Source organism: Ambystoma mexicanum, chromosome 10, assembly GCF_040938575.1.
Source record: "Ambystoma mexicanum isolate Mex_15411 chromosome 10, UKY_AmexF1_1, whole genome shotgun sequence".
Taxonomy (NCBI): domain Eukaryota; kingdom Metazoa; phylum Chordata; class Amphibia; order Caudata; family Ambystomatidae; genus Ambystoma; species Ambystoma mexicanum.
This window is the reverse complement of record NC_090932.1, coordinates 1,639,741,208-1,639,762,323: the sequence shown is the minus strand read 5'-3', so window position 1 is coordinate 1,639,762,323 and position 21,116 is coordinate 1,639,741,208. Positions and strand designations below refer to the sequence as shown.

Here is a 21,116-nt window from a genome sequence, read left to right as displayed (position 1 = left end):
GCGTCCGCGGACTCCCTGCCACCCATCTCCGACGCCCACAATCAGCAGACGAAAAGGAGGTAGGCGCCCACTTTCATTCTCTAGCCTCGGCGTTCATTTCTCATTTTGTCGCAAGCGGAGTCCCTGACAGTGTGACAGCTGTGCGCCGTGCGTGTCTGTGTGTCGGCCTAGCGTGTTGTTGTGTGGTAGTGTGTGTCCATGGGAGCTTTGCATCCGCAGGAGCCAGCTGTGGGGGTGTCTGTGTGCTAAGCAGGGAACATACCGGTGTGTTTTACATTCAAGTGTCTAAATGCGTTTGTCATCTATAAGACATGAACACGAGGGTGCGTGCCTCGTTATTGCGTTAAATGCACCCTTGTTGTGTGTATCTGTTGCGTGCGCGTGTCCCAGATTTGTGTTCTTGTGTTAAAGTGTGTGGCATCCAAGTGAGCATGTTGTGTCCGTGTGTATACCACTTCCCTGCGTCGATCAACGTAGGCTGCATCCATGGGAGCATGCATGTGTGTGTGTGTGCTTGTGTGGATGTTTGTGTGAGGTACACCCTCGACTTTTGCTCCATGTGTGTTACATGAAAGAGAGCATGCCGGTTTGTGTGGATGTGGGTGTGTGAGGTACAGCCTCGACTTTTGCTCCATGTGTGTTACATGCAAGGGAGCATGCCGGTGTGTGTGCTTGTGTGGATGTGGGTGTGTGAGGTACACCCTCGACTTTTGCTCCATGTGTGTTACATGAAAGAGAGCATGCTGTTGTGTGTGCTTGTGTGGCTCTGTGTGTTACATCCCGGGATTGCTCCATGTGTGTTGCAGCCAATGGGGGGCATGTTAGGGTGTTTATATTCCTGAGGATTCACATCAAACTGCTGGCGTGTGTGCGTGCGCACGCATGTGGTTACACATATATATAAAGACATGCATGCCTGTAGTCTTTGTGTGCAGGTGGTGCTCCAGCAGAGACTCATGCAGTTTTGCGCTTGGCCGGGAGCTCCAGCAATATGTCCATGATATGACATGATGCCAATGGTAACGGTGCGCGGTATAACACAACTTAACATAACATGTCGCTAATCAGGAAGAAGGCAGTCACATCTGTGGTTTATTTAGGAACGCACACTTTGATATGTGTTAATCGATATAATTCACCCTCGAACGCTAAGCAATACACACATCAGTGTTTGGCCTTTGTTACAATTCATATTTTGTCAGACCTTCGATATATGATCAATATCATGGTATTGTCCAATCCATTCCTTGATATTAGGTCCTCAATCCATCCACACTTAGATATTGGGCGCTCTATACAATCCACAGATGATATTGATATTGGACCTTTAATACAATCCATGCCTCAATAACAGGCACACATTACAGACCATGCGTTGTTTACACATTTGAACAATCCATGCCCCAATTGAGTGCGCTCAATGAAACCCATGCCCTGATATAAGGAATTTGAACAATCCTCAACTCAATATTGGGCCTTCGAAGAAGTGTACGCTTCAATTTTACCAACTCAGTATAATTCATAGTTCTATAAAAGTTCTGCCATACAATCCACACCTTAATTTTCGACAGTCAATACAATCCATTTGCCGATATTGGCACTCGAAAAAATCCACATCTTGATAGCCAACCTTTTCTAAAAACCATGCCTTGATATTGGGAACGCAATACAATCAACATATTGATATTGTTAATATTAGGCACTCAATATGACCCACATATTGACTGACGTTAGATCTTTGCCTCGATATTGGGCACTTGATACAATCCACATATTGATAAATTACCTTTTCTACAAAACATGTCTCGATAGTGGGCGCTCGATATAATCCACATATTGATAATTGACCTTTTCTACAATCCATGTCTCGATATTGCGCACTCAATATAATCCACATTTTGATAATTGATCTTTTCTACAATCCATGTCTCGATATTTGGCACTCGATACAATCCACATCTTGACAGCCAACCTTTTCTACAAACCATGCCCAAATCCACATATTGACATTAGACCTTTGGTACAATCTATGCCTCGATATTAGGCACTCGATACAATCCACATATTGATAAATTACCTTTTCTACAATCCATGTCTCGATATTGGGCACTCGATATGATCCACATATTGATAAATGACCTTCTCTACAATCCATGTCTCGATATTGGGCACTCGATACAATCCACATATTGATATTTTAATATTGGGCACTCAATACGATCCACGTTTTGATGTTAGACCTTTGCTACAATCTATACCTTTATATTGGGCTCTCGATACAATCCACATATTGATAAATTACCTTTACTACAATTCATATCTCGATATTGGGCACTTCATATAATCCGCATATTGATATTTACCATTTCTACAATCCATGTCTCGATATTGGGGACTCGATACAATCCACATCTTAAAAGCCAACCTTTTCTACAAACCATGCCTTGATATTGGGCACTCAATACAATCCAGATATTGATATTGTTAATATTAGGCACTCAATACGATCAACATATTGACTTTAGATCTTTGCTACAATCTATGCCTCGATATTGGGCACTCAATACAATCCACATATTGATAAATTACCTTTTCTACAATCCAGGTCTTCATATTGGACACTCGATACAATCCACATCTTGATATTGTTAATATTGGGCACTCAGTACGATCCACATATTGATGTTAGAGCTTTGCTACACTCTATGCTCGATATTGGGCACTCGATACAATCCACATATTGATATTGTTAATATTGGGAACTCAATAGGATCTAAATATTAATGTTAGACCTTTGCTAGAATCTATGCCTCGATATTGGACACTCGATACAATCCACATATTGATAAATGACCCTTTATGCAATCCACGCCTCGATATTGGGCACTCGATATAATCCACATATTGTTAATTTACCTTTTCTACAATCCATATCTCGATATTGGGCACTAGACACAATCCACATCTTGATAGCCAACCTTTTCTACAAACCGTGCCTCAATATTGGGCACTCACTACAATCCACACCTTGATTTTCCACCTTTGCTACAATCCAGGCCTCGATATTGAGCACTCGAGACAATCCACACCTTGATATTGTTAATATTGGGCACTCAATTCGATTCACATATTGACGCTAGACCTTTTCTACAAACCATGCCTCGATGTTGGGCACATATTGTTAATATTGGGCACTCGATAGATCCACATATTGGTGTCGGAACTTTTCCACAAAGCATGCCTCGATATTGAGCACTCAATGCAATCCACATCTTGATATTCGGCACATAATATGATCCACATATTGATTTTAGACCTTTGCTTCAATCCATGCTTTGATCTAAGGTCTTGTCTCAGGAGTATAGCTCGGAGGCAACATGCTCGCCTTGGAAGCAAGAGGACACGGAGCAACACAGGTTTGATCCCCGGGTCCGTGCTTAGAAACATCTGGGTATTAAGCGCGTTATAAATAACCTATCATATCATATCATTAGAATCCATACCTTAATATTGGGCACTCGATACAATCTACTTCTAGGCATTTAATAAAATCTGTACCTTGAATTGGGCACTGTTTACAATCCACATATAGATATTATGCATTGGAAATATCCACACTTCAATATTAGGCCCTTAGTAGAATCCCTGGATCACCTGTATCCCTTTGATAGAATCCACACCTGGATCTTGGGTCTTTGATACAAACCCACCTTCTATATTACGCTGCTTATTGGCATCTAAACTTTAACATTATGCATTCGCGACAATAGACACCTCAATGTTATGCCTTCTATGGCAACTCCGACTGCATTTATTATGCCTGATCCGTCCCTGGAAATCGTGCAACTCAAACCCTGATAAAAGGCCTTTAATCCCAGAAGATAAATCATACATTTAGGCTTGAAGGGACTCATGATGGTATATGAGCAGTGCTACTGTGCGGCCGTACTGTACAGTCTTGAGGCTATTCCTTTCAGTGCAACTCAGTTCCAATGGCAGAATGTGTCCAGGGGAGGTACTGGGAAGGAATGCTTAGGCTTCTGGGTGGCATACCTATGGCTGCTCTAAGCTTGGAGTTGGGAGTGGTGTCCCTTGTAGGCCGGGTCCGAGATAGGTAAGGTATATTGACCTGAAACTAGTGTAAGGTCCTCTATGCCTGTTACTAAAACAGCTGGGCTCGATGATTGGTAACACTCTCTTGGCCCTATGTAGGAACTATTTAGTTTTGATCAGGACATTGTTAGAGGAACTCTGCTGGGAGCATGATTGGTCAATGGACTTCATTTTAATGTTAGGAAGAGATAGAATTCCATTCTCCTGATGAATGGGATATTAACAATCCCGAAACGCGTAGTGAGGCCAGGAACCCCATTTCTAAAGCAACACCTCAGTGAAAAATAGGGGACAACTCCTGTGTCAACCCATCTCAGTTATATTGCCTCAAAACATGTGTTTTATTGTTTGTTAAACTATCAGTACAATATCTTTGTAAAATTCAACATTATTGTGAATATACAAGTGGGGTGACTACTAAGCCATGTGCTGGATTCGTATAATTTGTAAAAATGTTTCACATGTAATATTAGAACTTTACTCAGCATTTGAGTATAAAAACAATCTGATTTTCTCCTAAACATTTGTGCGATTTTGTTTTTTCCTCCCTATTTCAACTATTTATTTAATTATTTGCATGAAAATATTTAGGATTTTTCCAACAAGAGTACTGAAGGCACGCCCCTGCTCGCTCACAGCAGAAAAAATACAGCCCGCTAGGGAAAAAGGCCCAGGACACTCTTGCAAGGATAACAAGTATTTATTTCTACAAAAATGAAATGCATCAGCAAAGAACTCTGCTGCCTCCGAACGTTCTGCCTCCAAACGTTCTGAGCTCCGTAGGCATGTGAGGCACATTATAAGCGCAAACAATGTCACTGATGACATAATAATATATAGTAAAATTCTACAATACGGATTGGAGGAGCCCTATACATGTAGGGCCTGCTCCATATAGGATGCCAGGCTATTGGTCCATTTTCATGTGCCCATCTCCCTTCATGTGGGCGCTCCTGGGCTCCTCATCCGTGGTGAAGGTGACCTGACAGTTAGTTAGCTACTCTGATAGACTATGTTATTTTATCGTTGTTACAATGCACCTGTCAGATACAGGGATGGGCTGGGGGGTGGAGGCTGAGCTCACACTAACTCACATGCTTCACTCGCTCCCAGGGAGATCAGCTATAACCAAGGTTTTCCACCTTAGTTTTAGGCTATAATTCTGATGCTACCCTGCACCCCGCTGCACAAATCACGTGACCTATTTCTGAAGGCCTTTTGATCTTAGTGATAGATCGAGGGGTGTAAAGGTTTTATGGTCGGTGGTCTGGGTTTAGATGGTGCTGTGGCATGCGGGGGTCATGGGATGAAAGCATGGCAAAGCTGTATTTCTCATGTGGGGTTGTTGGGGGCAGGAGGACCGCGCTATCTGCTCTGTGGGATGGTACTGCCAAGAGGCGCTCTGCTCCCTTCTCATGACCTTGCAGGGTGCATTCTTCCCAGGGTGGGAGGGCCTGTAACTTTCTGAACAATGGAGGATGTTTGTGGATATTTGAAACCTGGCCAGTGTGGGGATGATGTTCGCGTTCATGCAAGGGGTCTAATACTAAACCCACAAAATGCTGTTCGCCGTGTTTGGGCCTACCTTTTAAGATGGCTGCCGCTTGCCAAGATGGCGTTCACACCCGTATCTACCATGTAGCTTGCAATGCATGCTCTAAGGTGATCATGCACCTTCCTTTATGTGCACCCACTTTCCCCCTGCTCCCTGGATGCACTCTCTTAGCGTTTATTTCTCATTTGGTATTGCCTACATGAGAAGACCCTCTCCCCTTCCCAACAGTGCCTTGGCGTTACCTTGATTAATTTCAAGGAACACCTTCTTTTTCCTGATTCGCTGTTTGCCCTTAGCCATGGGTTATAAACCAGGAGCACCAAAAAATCATTTGAATACTTTTCTTGAGTGGGTTAACTTAAGTTACATTAGCGCACCCCTCCCTCCACGTGTATGGACTTCCACAGCCTCAAAGCATCACTAAAAAATCTGAATGCACGCTACAACATTAGAATCACTTGACAACATTAAAACCGCCCTCTGAGTTTGCAGGCCTGACAGGTGTAAGGTACTGTCTTCAGCGACACCTGGCAATGTGTCCTGAGCACCGTCTGCGATTAGGAACACTGTCTGCGCTTGCTGTGCCTGGCCATGGTATGCGTTTAACCATGGAGAAAGGAACGTGCGGGACATGCACAGGCAATTGGATGGTGGAAACAATGAGACACGTGCTGACATTATGCAGAGAACTTGACTTAACGATGTGGTAAATATACAAACAGAGAGTTTTGGGTTTTGTTCATGGCTCAAGTCGAGGGTACACGCTTTTTTCAGAGGGTGGATTCAGTCGCCCCCCAGCTAAAATGAGAAACATTGAATGTCCTCTTTGAATTTATGAACTAAAGCCGACCTCGGGGATCGAACCGCAGTCGGACACCTCACCCCTGCCTATATAACCTGGTGAAAAATACCAAACAAGTAAAGGTGAAATGTCTCAGGGAAAACATTTGTATGTAATGGTTTTTGGAGTTTAAAACATGTACATCTTTTAACGTTTTCAAAAACACTATTAGAAGAAAATATCCTCTTTTGGTTTTGTGTGTGTGTTGATTTTATGGGAGGCAAATGCCATTCGTCTTGTGCAATTTGGGTGCTTATGCAAAACCAATTTAATGAAATGTGCCCATTTCCCCTTGATATGCTGAATTCTGGTGACGTCACACCCCAGTGCGTTTGTTGATGAGTCCCCCCACTTTAATTGTTAGGACTTGACCCTTGGTTTTGTTGTCTGAGCACTGAAAGCCTACCTGCACGGTTATCACTTTACACATGGAGGGTTTCATGAGCACCCGGGAAACACTTGACATAGTTCAGGAATTTGACATTTCAGTCGCTGGCTCCCCTTTGTCGACACCTGTACAATGTGGTTTGAATATATACTGAATTTGGAATCACTGGCGTAACGGGGGCCCCTGCAGCCCCCGCGGTGCAGGGGGCCCCATGCTGCCGATGCCCAGTGTGGGCCCCAGTGGCGGTGTTGGGGGGCCCCCCTCAGCAAGGCTTGCATGGGGGCCCCCATATTTTGTGTTACGCCACTGTTTGGAATCACTTGTTTGCAAATGTTCCAGTGCTTTCTTGTATGTTTTTCTGTTGTTTGTCGTTTTCCATGTGAGGAGAAATGTGTATCACATTGTGTGGACGTGTAATGCAAGTTACTTGGCTTGGTTTTATCAACTCATCTTTATTAATTATGATTGATGTATGTTGTGAAGTGTTTGACATTATTTCTATAAAGGTATATTGTGAAAGGTTCTTAGAACTATGGCACAATGAATAATGAATACATCAAATACAATCGTGCCTTGATATGTTGCCTATGCCTCCATGTTCTGTACGTCCACCTAATCAGTCTCTCGTAATCATACAACGCATTCCTTCACATGATGCTTTCTCCAGAATCCATGCCTCAGATGTATACCTCGATTGTATCCAATCGCGCCTCCATATTAAAACTTCGATCGCCATCCACACATTAATACAGAGCTTCTCGAAAAAATACACGCCTAGAGAAGCAGGGAGTGGGAGTGGTGCGGGCCTGCTGCTTAACCCGGTGGGCTTAAAACAAAATGGAGTCAGTGGCTGAGGGGTTTCCAGTGCCCCGCATCTACTTCTAAGCGCTACCGGGCCTATACATGGTGTCTGATAGCGCAGATTGCTCCCCCCTTGTATGTCAAATCACCTCATAGGGTGTTTATCTTATTTGGAAGCGCCTAGGGGGGGTGGGATAGGCTCATCTACATCCCAACACTGTGCCAATCGATACCTTAAAATGATGCTATGGCTAGCATTCTTCGCCACATTACTATGCAATCAAAGCCTTCCTGTGGAACCCACGCCACAATATGCCGTCCATAGAACTCCATGTCAGCTATAATACCTTCTGTAGTATTCCGCTGCCTTTATGTTACGCAATCCATCCTTTCATATTACGGATTTCACGGCCAATTCATGCCTCAACATAAGGCCTTCAATAATTTCACAGTCTCTTACATAGAGGTTCCTTTAGAAATCAGATGCTTGTTACTTTCCGATTGGCTAGATAAGACTGTGTATCCGTTCCCAGTTTGGCCACCGCTGTAATATTAGGGTTGTATAGTAAATAGCTTAGCAGCTATCGAAACAAGAGAGACAGGGCAGCCTAACTATCAGAGAACGTATCGCTGTATAATGTAATCCCTAAATAAGCAGTTTTGCTTCTCCTATAGTTGCAATTGGAGTGGAGGTGGGTCCACCAACAGGCTTTGTGACGTCCATGTCTCACTTTTATGTATTTTACACCGTGGAGCAGTCCATCTCAAAACACCAGGCCAATCCCCTCTGAGGAAGATTACCAACAGCAAGCCCCTTCCCTACGCGTGTTTCAGCCCTGTTGGGCTTCATCAGACCGATATGGAAATGGCTATTTCCCTCTGATTCAGCACGAGGAGCAAAAACCTGGCTGAGGACTTCCTGAGAGGATTAGAGGCCTACAACAATTGATCAAAGCTTTAAAAGACTTCTGATACTTGTTGGCCAACCTTGAATCACGTCTCCCCGCTCTACGCGAGTGGGGTGGATTGGAGGTGGACTTCTTGCTCTCTGTGCCTAGAGGGGTAGGGGGCCTCACTGATAAGGCCCAGTGAGTCAGAAACATGGATATGGGATAGCTTTTGATACACTCGCTCAACAGAGAATTGCCTGGCATCTTTGGTGGGACTGCCCATACGAGTGGTCTGAGGCTGATAGGCCAATGGTTATTCCCTACTGCAACGGCACAAAGAGCTAAACGTTGCTGGAGATCCTGCTGAGTGTCCATAGTCCATAGAACACTGCCCAAGCTGCTGATCCTTGCCAGTAGCCGGTTACTTACATCGTTGGCTCAATGTATCTTTTGCAGCAACTCAATGTTTGACATTAGGCTACCTCTGGCAATCCACAATTTAATATGACGCCATTCTTAGCAGTCCTCGAGCATATATACGTATTTGTGTAATCTTCTTTATAGCGCCTAATGCCTAATGCAGATCGCTATGACCTCCCATAGCGATCTATTGCGCAATACTATGCCATAGCTGGACATCTACTCCTCAATATAACACTTTCTCTAGAAAAGAGTTAAATATGTGTCTGTTTTATCCACGCCTTAATATCATCCACCGTATTCAGTAATCCATGCCTCAATATTAAGTCTTCGATATAACCCTCAGCTACTAGTTCTTTAGTACTATCCACTCCTTCATTTGATGCCTTGATACTCTGGATATTGAAGTAGCATCGATATTGAACATTCTTAATCATTATCTTTTTTGCTACCCAGCACTCCATATTATACCATCTGTACAATTCACATCACAATATTGGTCTATGATGTGCTGCAAGTCGACACATTAGAATTTCAATACCCCTAATACTTTGATATTAGATTTTCAGTACAGTCCATTTATTAACATGATGCCTTCAATAGAATCCACTCCTTGATAATAGACCCTCGATTTGATCCATGCTGTGATATTAGGCTTTGATACACAAAATGCTTTGATAATATACTCTATGTTTTGTTGTACCTGCCTTGATATTGTACTCTCAGTACAACCGACTTCTCAATGCAAGGGCTTCTGTGCAATCCACTCCTCAATATTAGACGTACAGTACAATCCACTCCTCAATATTAGACGTACAATACAATCCACTCCTCACTATTAGACCTTCAATTCAATTTAGCTGTCATATTAGGCTTTGATATTCTGCAGGCTTTGATGTCATACCTTCGATATGCTGTATGCATCGTTATACCTGCCTTCAAATTGTACCATCAGTACAACCGACTCATCAATATAAGACAATTTACTCCTGAATATTATACCTGAAATACAATATTCTGCTCCATATCAAAACAGTTCTACAACCTGCTCCTCAATTGTAGATTTTCCTATACACCCCCCTTCTCTATATTGGACCTTCCATAGAATTCACTTGTCTATGAGGTACTTTCAAAATAATCCACATTTCTATGTATGCCATGCCTTCCTATTATACCTTCAATACATCAAAATTTTGATATTAGGCTTTGATACACACCATGTGTCAATGTGTAATGCTCTGTATACCCCACACCTTGATATCAGATGTTTGATACAATTCACAGCTTGATAGAATTCCTTGATACACCGCACACTGTAATATTAGGCTTCAATTACCCACACCTTGATATTAGACCTTCAGTACAGCCCATCCCTCGATAGTATTCTTTCATACAACATACACTGTGATATAATGCTTCAAGTTATCACATACACTGTGATATAATGCCTCAAGTTATCACATACATGAATTAATCTTTTTCATTGGCTTGTCCCTAAAAGATCTATCTCTGTGGAAAGGCTAAACTAGCCCTGTGACTGGGTGCCCCTGTGAGTCGATGTCCCTGTGAGTGGGTGTCCCTGTGAGTGGGTGTCCATGTGAGTGGGTGTCCCTGTGAGTGGGTGTATTTCGCTTGTGAAGAGGTGATGCGCTGCCTATCTAGAAAAGTGGGTAGAAGGAGAAACATTTCCCTGACCTGATTCTACCAATAATGTATACGCATTAAATCATAATCAAGAACGTGGTAGATTTTGTGACCATTTTTTTTATCCAAAAAGAATCTAAAAGATTCTGGGGCTGCGGGGTAGGCTAGGAACCTGCAATTCTATTTGTTCTTCTGTTATGCCAGGATCCCAGGAATAATTCAAATGAAATTCAATGTATCATTCATTCCTTTGTGTCCTATTCCAATAAATAATTGAATTTGGGCACCCCTAGATCTGATAAGATGTCCCTTCCTAATATCGCTGACCGGTTTCAGCAATACACGTTATTTAAATCGCCTTCATCAGGACCAAAAACACCACCTAAGGGTTAACTTTTCAATTGCTTTACTACTATCACTTTCAAATTGTCATGCGTCTTTCAAAATGTCTTATTTCTTTTTTGTGCATTCTTTTATTGATCTTATTAATGTTAACTCACTTTCAGACCCCAGCCTATGCATTTTTCTTATTGTTTTCTGAATTTGGGGCTTCAATTCACAGAGTCTTTGAGCTACAGACAAAAGCTCCACAGCAAAGAAACACTCCAGGCCTTGATATAAGACCTTAGGAATAACCCAATTCTTTATATTAGACCTTAACTATGACCTACTCTCTTAATATGATGCACCCCCATGTTTTGATACACCACACACAATTATATAAGTCTTCAGTACACCGCACTTTCAATATTACAACTTCTGTATAATCTTCAGTATAACCTGACACTCAATACTATCCACTCCTTGATTTGATGCCTTGATACTCTGCCTACTGAAGTAGGGCCCTTCATATTGATATTAGAACTTGGATCTAAGCCCTTCTCGATATAACTTTAAATTCGACCCACTTCTCAATAGGGTACTTTGATACACACACCCCATGCTTTGATATCAGGCTTCAATACACCCACATATTAGAACTTCAGTACAAGACATGCCTCAACATTATACTTTAAAACATCATGCATAGTGATGTAGGCGTCATTAAACCCTGTGCTTCAATATAGGATTTTCAATACAATCTGATTCTCAAGTTTAGACTCTGAAAACAGTCCACTCCTCAGTGTGATACTTATATACACCCCATGTAGCGATATAAGGCTTTAATACACCCTAAGTTTCGATATTAGAGTTTCGATACAATCTTTCTCTCAAGATTAAATTCTTAATACCGTCTACTACTCAAGTTCATGCATTGGTGTACCCCACACAGCGATAAAGGGTGTCAATCAACCTACAATTTGATATTAGACCTTCAATATAATCTGATTCTCACTATTAGACCCTGAATATAGCCCAATCCTCAATATGATACTTAAATAAACCCTGTGCTCTGATATAACGCTTCAATACACTCCACGCTTCGATATTAGACCTTCGATACAATTAGTTTCTCCCCAATAGACCCTGTATACACCCACCCCATTCCTCAATATGATGCTTACATACACCCCACACAGTGAACAAGACTTAAAGCCATCCAACATTTTGATATTAGAATTTTGATATAAACTGACGCTCAATATTAAACCTTTGAAATAATCCAATCCTCCATATGACACTTAGATACATTCAACAAACAATATAAGGCTACAATACACCCCACATATTGATATTAGACCTTCGATAAAACCCTCTTTTGATAGTGGACCTTCAAAACAATCCATGTCTCAATAAAAGGCGCCAGTGCACCACATGCTTCAATATTAGACTTTCAACATAATCTGACACTCGATGTAGGAACTTCAATATCATCCATTCCTCCGTATGATGGTTAGATACATTTAATGAACAACAGGAGACTTCAATAAAGCCCACCTATTGATATTAGATAGCCAGGGTGGGTAGACCAGATTTTCGGTGCGCTAGAGCCGGGCTGAAGTTCCTCCTTATGCCAGCCGCAAACACTAGTATGGTAACACTACCCTTATACTACAACCAAACAACAAGTCAGAGTTAGTTATATTGGTCCAATGCGCTTGGCAATACAAAATGATTGTTTATTATTCTAATCTTTACAACAATCTGGTGCCCATTTAATGCTGTTGCAGCCAACACGTGTTTCGACAGATTGTCTTTTTCAAGGCCCATGAACCTTTTCAGAGTCCCTTATTCTCAATTGGATCACTCTATCAAGTTGCTGTTGGCCATGTAATAAAGATCCTCTGGGTAGCTTATTTATCCATTTGCGTTAATTCCCCTTTTGAGATGCCTTGATGTACTCTTGGGTGCCACATTCCAACTAAATGTGGCAGGGAGGACTGCGCCTGTAGGCTGTGTCCACCCAGAGTACACAGGTCTATGTGTATGTTTTGCAAAGTGCATAGGAAATGTGTACAGATTAGTCCCACACATTTACCAGAGGTTGACCTACCCTCATTCAATTTCATATAAAAAAATGGAAAAAGCCCAGGTGGGCGCACACCCACTGTGCGGATGGCTGAATTCCTCACACTTCTACCAGTGGGCTAACACTAAATTTCAGGGTGCCCCTGCAAGCCATGCTGAGGGACCCCTATGCCCCCAACTCAGCAACAAATCACAGGTTGCGCCACACTCTGGGCCAGCCTGGATTACCATGCTTGCGCAATACATACAAACGTGCTACTGTAGGGGTATGCCACACACTGCACTAGGAGAAAGATATAAGTATGTGTTTTAATGCATTATACAGCACACTTTCTGAGAAAAATTGGCTAAAAGGACAGAGTGTTTGCAATTGTTTTGTAGCGTAACACCAATCTGAAAATCCAATACACGCAAGTCACCAACAGTATACAGGAACACAGAAACATTAATGCTTTAATTAATATAATGCTTTTCTATTTAAAATGCCATGCCACAATGAAAACATGTCCAACTGGCTGCACAATGTAGATCAGTCTGGAAACGTAATAACATATTACAGTAAAGCATGCCAAGCCATATTTGACATACCTAGACTGGTTGCACCAAAATGCCAGTCGAAACAATAACACTTACCATGGTGATTTTATCACAGATGCCCAGAAAAATATAAAATGCTGCAGTAAGAAACAGCTAGACTGGCAGCACCGAAATGCCAGCCTATCCAGGTCATTACATTTAGCAGGACTGCTTTATCAGAGATGCCCAGTTAAAGTCAAGCCAAACTAAGAAATTACTAAACTGGCTGCACCACAATGCCTCTCTAGCCACTAATACTGCATAGCAAACTGCTTAGCCTGGCCATGGAGTACCATTATGATATATCACACAATCTCAATCCCACCTTACACAGCCCCATACCCCCACACATATCCTCTCTCGCCCACCTCCTGCCCCAACCCCCAAAACCAGCTTCTTGGCCCAGAATTCACTCCATGTCCCTTTTCCTTCAACCAGTGTACTGGGATGAGGAGAATGGGACCAGGAGTAATGAATATTACAGATAACTAAGCCACGCATTACCTCCATGTCCTCTACCTCCTCCCAGTACTTGTGTATGAGTCAAATTGCCTCATACACAAGTACTGGGACGAGGAAGAAGAAGGCTATGAGTAATGAAGATTACCAATAAGTAACCAAGGGATTAAACAAAAATAGTGGTGCAACACCATTAAGCTGGCTGGGCTTCAGTCCTCCCCCTTGTCCCCCCTCCACCTCTTGACATTTTGGGCTATGGTCACTCGACCTGGCTGACCTACAGAGTCATTGCTGGACAGAACAGGACACAGATGTTAAACGGCACCTGGGTTTCACTGTTAACAAAGACCGGGAAATAACTAACATAAAGCATTTCAATGTTAGCACCTGCATTCAAATGCATAATTCTTCAGGCAATTGAAATCTTGATGTGGGTTTAGTACTTGCATGGCAGGGAAGTGATTGGAATGATAGAGAGGGGACAAGCGACCGCTTATTCACTCATCAGTCCATAAGTGGGTGCCTTCACACTTAAATGAGAGAGTTAACTACTTGTAACATTTAATGCTACACTAGAATACTCTCATTACAATGCATAAAGAAGTTAGATACCCTACACAAATATGTTTGCTCCTCCCTCACCACCTGTGAAGTTAGCACCTCTCCAACATTTGTAGGGTTAGCACCCCCACCCCTGAAAAGTAGGTTTTGTTGCACCCCTGATCACAAGCACAGACACCATTCCATATACACGCACACCCAGCCACCCATACGTGTAAGTGTGCACCCTTTCACCATACAGGCACACCTAGGCAGCCACTGATACATGTAAGTGTGCACCCTTTCACCATACACTCAACACGCAACCCCAGCCACCCATACATTTAATTGTGCACCCTTTCACCATACACTCGACACGCACACCCAGCCACTCATACATTTAATTGTGCACCCTTTAACCATACACTCACACAGGTAGCCACCTATACATTTAAGTGTGCACCCTTTCACCATACAAGCACACCCAGCCAGCCATACATACATTTAAGTGTGCACCCTTTCACCATACACTCGACACGCACACCCAGCCACCCATACATTTAATTGTGCACCCTTTCACCATACACTCACACAGGTAGCCACCTATATATTTAAGTGTGCACTCTTTCACCATACAAGCACACCCAGCCAGCCATACATACATTTAAGTGTGCACCCTTTCACCATACACTCGACACGCACACCCAGCCACCCATACATTTAAGTGTGCACCCTTTCACCATACAAGCACACCCAGCCAGCCATACATACATTTAAGTGTGCACCCTTTCACCATACACTCGACACGCACACCCAGCCACCCATACATTTAAGTGTGCACCCTTTCACCATACACTCACATGCACACGTTATGAGGTTGAGAGGAGCCCTATTACTTAAAAAAGTGAATGGTTTCTTTTTGGAGTCACTCTGACTTTATAAAGAAATTATTTCCGTTAAGGACAGAACCATAACGGAAATAATTTCTTTATGAATGCAGAGTGACTTCAAAAATAAATGATTTCTTTTTGAAGTCATAGAGTTCCCCCACATTGTGACATGGAGGCCAGCCTAGAGGCTGCCATGTCATGGGGCGGGGGGAGCACTCAGACTTAAAAAATAAACCGTTTCTTTTTGTAGTCACTCTGCCTTCATAAATAAATGATTTCTTTATGAAGGGAAAAGTACTAAAAAAAATCTTTTTTTTTGTCCAAGGGGGGCATGTTGTGACGGGCCCCCCTACCGCCAGGGGTGCGGGGCCCCCATTACGCCAGTGTCTTGTACACCACTCAATCCACGCCTTGGTGATGGGTCCCACGCCTTGGTGATGGGTCCCACGCCTTGGTGGTGGGTCCCACGCCTTGGTGATGGGTCTTCACTAAGCCGCAATATTTTGCCCTCTCGAGTAAATGTTGCTGCGATGTTAACGCTTCCATGGAAGTCCGCAATGAGGCCTCGATATTCCAGTTCGTGGACGGCGTCGAGGGCCCCTCCCCTCCCCACAGCTGCGGCTCGGGGAGGGGTGGAGTTGGAGCCAGGGAGGGACATCTGGCTTAATTTGCAAAACAAATTGCTGTTTGCAGAAGTCTCGGGGTGGGTGGTGGCGGCTGATGAAACCGGTGGGTAGCAGCAGCTGATGCGCGCCCCCCACTAGGGGTTTGGGGTGGGGGCGTGAAGCCCGTGTGCTCTAGAGATGCCCCTTTGAGGGGGCATCTATGTGCCAAGCTGGCGCCACTGTGCTCTGATTTACAACTAAAATGTACCCTGCGGGCTCCACTGTGCCCAGGCCTCGCTTTAGTGCCCCCGGTCCCTAGTCTCTGATTAACGCCACAGGGCCATGTGTCTCTGATTAATGCCCCATGTACACTGCTGGTTACACTCTATGCCCTGATGGTGGCGCCTGCCCCTTGTATAACCGGTTATGCCTTGGTCTACAGCGCTTTGGCCCTTAGTCATTATGAATGGAAGCCATGCACTCAGTGCCGCCCTGGCTCTCCTCGGTGCCCACCTGGCTCCCCTCTGTGCACTTCTCTTCCATTACTGCCCCGCCTCTGCCAGTCTCTGGTCTGGGTGCCGGCTTCCTTCCCGTGATGTGGGCGAGGCGGCGGGCACTGCCGCGCTGCAGAATGCATCCCTTGTTCGCCCAGCCCCCGCCCAAGACTCGGGGCGAGTCGGTGCCATCGCTGCCAATGCCAAGATATACCGCCAGTTATTAAAAACAACATGAACCAACACAGGGGTGACTCCAACTCTCCCCCCCCCCCCCAGCTGCTCGCGAGCCCCTCCTGAAGTGCTGTCCTGTATAAGGAGCTGTGGGCTGCGTTCTCCTGCGAGGTGGCTGACCTCGAACTTTGTGCTGCCCGATAGTTCGTGGGGGTGGGGTGGGCGAGGGAGGGAATGTTGCCCAGCCCTTCTGACAGGTGCTGGGGTCCCCCTTGGGGGCTGTTTGTTGACTCCACAAGTGAGCAATCCTTCTGTGACATATACAGCCGGGGGAAACCCTTGAACACGGCCTTGGTGTATAGATCCAAATTCAAATGTGTTGTAATGTTAATAGCTTTCATTCGGTGTCTGTCACCAGCATAGTGTGTCAAGGCTTGTGCAGAACGTGGCATATTAGGCCCGTGCTAGGGGTAGCCCTAAATGAGTCTGTAGAGTAATGGAAAAGGGCATCATAGAGGAAGGATGAAAGGGGGCATGGGGCAGAGTTTGACCAAAATGAAATGTCTGTGTAGGTAAGAGAAGGGATCAAACTACAGTTTACATGCAGGTGGCAGCAGACAAGAGAGATCAAAGCTGATCAGGAAACGAGCTAACAAGGGCAGGGCACGTGCCACTGGATGGACTGGGCACTAGCACAGGCCTAAGCCTGCATTCCTGGACTGAATCCCCATTTCTCTGAGTGACCGTGTGAGCTTGGGCAAGCGAATGTATCTGCGCTGTGCCTTCCGCTTCAGGGAAATCAGGGACCACCCCGGGACACGCTGGAAAAATGTTCAGGGAGTGTATCTTATTCCTTTTCTTGCTTATTTCAGAAAGCTTTACTGAAGTGGTGCCAATTTCAGGGAGTTTTGCTGAACTCATGCCTATTTCAGGGAGTTTTGCTGAACTGGTTCCTATTTCATGGAGTTTTGCTGAACTGGTGCCCATTTCATGGAGTTCTGCTGAACTGGTGACTATTTCAGGGAGTTTTGCTGAACTCATGCCTATTTCATGGAGTTTTGCTGAACTGGTGTCCATTTCATGGAGTTTTGCTGAACTGGTGTCCATTTCATGGAGTTTTGTTGAGCTGGTGCCCATTACATGGAGTTTTGCTGAACTGGTGCCTATTTCTTGTAGTTTAGCTGAACTCATGCCTATTTCAGGGAGTTTTGCTGAACTCGTGCCTATTTCACAGAGTGTTGTTGAACTCATGCCTATTTCATGGAGTTTTGCTGAACTGGTTCCTATTTCATGGAGTTTTGCTGAACTGGTGCCCATTTCATGGAGTTCTGCTGAACTGGTGACTATTTCAGGGAGTTTTGCTGAACTCATGCCTATTTCAGAGAGTTTTGCTGAACTGGTGTCCATTTCATGGAGTTTTGCGGAACTGGTGTCCATTTCATGGAGTTTTGCTGAGCTGGTGCCCATTTCATTGAGTTCTGCTGAACTGGTGACTATTTCAGGGAGTTTTGCCGAACTGGTGCCCACTTCATGGAGGTTTGCTGAACTGGTAACTATTTAATGGGAGTTTTGCTGGACGGGTGCCCATTTCATGGAGTTTTGCTGAACTGGTGCCTATTTCTTGGAGTTTAGCTGAACTCATGCCTATTTCAGGGAGTTTTGCTGAACTCGTGCCTATTTCACAGAGTGTTGTTGAACTCATGCCTATTTCATGGAGTTTTGCTGAACTGGTTCCTATTTCATGGAGTTTTGCTGAACTGGTGCCCATTTCATGGAGTTCTGCTGAACTGGAGACTATTTCAGGGAGTTTTGCTGAACTCATGCCTATTTCATTGAGGTTTGCTGAACTGGTGCCCATTTGATGGAGTTTTGCTGAACTGGTGCCTATTTCGTGGGAGTTTTGCTGAACTCAGACCTATTTCAGGGAGTTTTTCTGAACTCGTGCCTATTTCAGGGAGATTTGCTGAACTCCTGAGTATCTCATGGGGTTTTGCAGAACTTGCACCTATTTCATGGAGTGTTGCGGAACTCCTGCCTATTTCATGGAGTTTTGCTGAACTGGTGCCCATTTCGGGGAGTTTTTGAGTCAATCTTGCATCAGGCATTTTTCTTCCCAGTCGGGGAGAATCTGTGAAATTCATGGACTCTTCAGCTGCCTCTTCTGCCGGGGGTGTGTGAAGGGGGCAATGTTCAGTTGCTTTATATAGCTAGACGAGGACTAGCCTACTGAGACAACTACCGGTTTTTCTGTAGCCCAGTCCTCCTCTGCTGGAACTGCCTGAATAATTTCCGACCCCAGGGAGTTTGGTAATGTAATAGCTTTAGGGTTTAAACATGACCAGCCGCTTCTGATGTCAGCACTGCAGGGTTAGAAACAGGACCAGCTATTTGTGATTGGCAGAGAGAGGATTATGCCATGACTGGCCAGTAGGGAGGTCAATTGTGCTGAGCAAGTGTGATAAGCCAACTACAGCAGGCATCTGCAACCTTTGGTTCACCAGAAGTTTTGGACCACAACTAGCATCAGCCCTAGCTCCCGTAGTTAAAACATCTGCAGAGGTGTAATGTAGACTCCTGAAATAGAGGGTTCTGCAGATGTAGATTCCTGAAATAGAAGGCTCTGCAGATGTAGACCCCTGAAGTAGAAGGCTCTGCAGATGTAGACTCCTGAAATATAAGGTTCTGCAGATGTAGACCTCTGAAATAGAAGGTTCTGCAGATGTAGACCTCTGAAATAGAAGGCTCTGCAGATGTAGACTCCTGAAATAGAAGGTTCTGCAGATGTAGACCCCTGAAATAGAAGACTCTGCAGATGTAGACTCCTGAAATGGAAGGCTCTGCTGATGTAGACCCCTGAAATGGAAGGTTCTGCAGATGTAGACTCCTGAAATGGAAGGCTCTGCTGATGTAGACCCCTGAAATAGAAGGTTCTGCAGATGTAGACCCCTGAAATCGAAGGCTCTGCAAATATAGACTCCTGAAATAGAAGGTTCTGCAGATAATGACCCCTGGAATAGAAGGCTCTGCAGATGTAGACTCCTGAAATAGAAGACTCTGCAGATGTAGACTCCTGAAATGGAAGGCTCTGCTGATGTGGACCCCTGAAATACAAGGTTCTGCAGATGTAGACCCCTGAAATCAAAGGTTCTGCAGATGTAGACCCCTGAAATAGAAGGTTCTGCAGATGTAGACCCCTGAAATAGAAGGTTCTGCAGATGTACACTACTGAAATAGAAGGCTCTGCAGATGCAGACTCCTGAAATAGAAGGCTCTGCAAATATAGACTCCTGAAATAGAAGGTTCTGCAGATAATGACCCCTGGAATAGAAGACTCTGTAGATGTAGACTCCTGAAATAGAAGGCTTTGCAGATCCAGACTCCTGAAATAGAAGGGTCTGCAGATGTAGACTCCTGAATTAGAAGGTTCTGCAGATGTAGAACCCCGAAATAGAAGGCTCTGCAGATGTAGACTCCTGAAATAGAAGGCTCTGCTTGCAGATGTAGACTCCTGAAATAGAAGGCTCTGCAGATGTAGACACCTGAAATAAGGTTCTGCAGATGTAGGCCCCTGATATAGAAGGTTCTGCAGATCTAGACCCCTGATATAGAAGGCTCTGCAGTTGTAGGCTCTTGAAATACAAGACTCTGCCGATGTAGACTCCTGAAATAGAAGGCTCTGCAGGTGACCCCTGAAATAGAAGGCTCTGCAGATGTAGACTCCTTAAATAGAAGGCTCTGCAGATGTAGACTCCTGAAATAGAAGGCTCTGCAGATCCAGACTCCTGAAATAGAAGGCTGAAATAAGGTTCTGCAGATGTAGACCCCTGAAATAGAAGGGTCTGCAGATGTAGACTCCTGAATTAAAAGGTTCTGCAGATGTAGAACCCCGAAATAGAAGGCTCTGCAGATGTAGACTCCTGAAATAGAAGGCTCTGCAGATGTTGACTCCTGAAATAGAAGGTTCTGCAGATGTAGACCCCTGAAATAGAAGGCTCTGCAGATGTAGACACCTGAAATAGAAGGCTCTGCAGATGTTGACTCCTGAAATAGAAGGTTCTGCAGATGTAGACCCCTGAAATAGAAGGCTCTGCAGATGTAGACTCCTGAAATAAGGTTCTGCAGATGTAGGCCCCTGATATAGAAGGTTCTGCAGATCTAGACCCCTGAAATAGAAGGCTCTGCAGTTGTAGGCTCCTGAAATACAAGGCTCTGCCGATGTAGACTCCTGAAACAGAAGGCTCTTTAGGTGACCCCTGAAACAGAAGGCTCTGCAGGTGACCCCTGAAATAGAAGGCTCTGCATATGTAGACCCCTGAA

At 44.2% G+C, this 21,116-nt stretch overlaps 1 protein-coding gene across 1 annotated transcript in view; it reads left to right on the top strand.

The window, feature by feature from the left end:
- The window catches only part of SEPTIN5 (septin 5), a 513,411-nt gene that overhangs the window by 785 nt on the left and 491,510 nt on the right, over positions 1–21,116 (top strand). Inside the window, exon 2 of the mRNA XM_069620050.1 lies at positions 46–59. Coding sequence (XP_069476151.1) covers positions 46–59 — 14 coding nt within the window. The remainder of the gene's footprint in view (positions 1–45; positions 60–21,116) is intronic.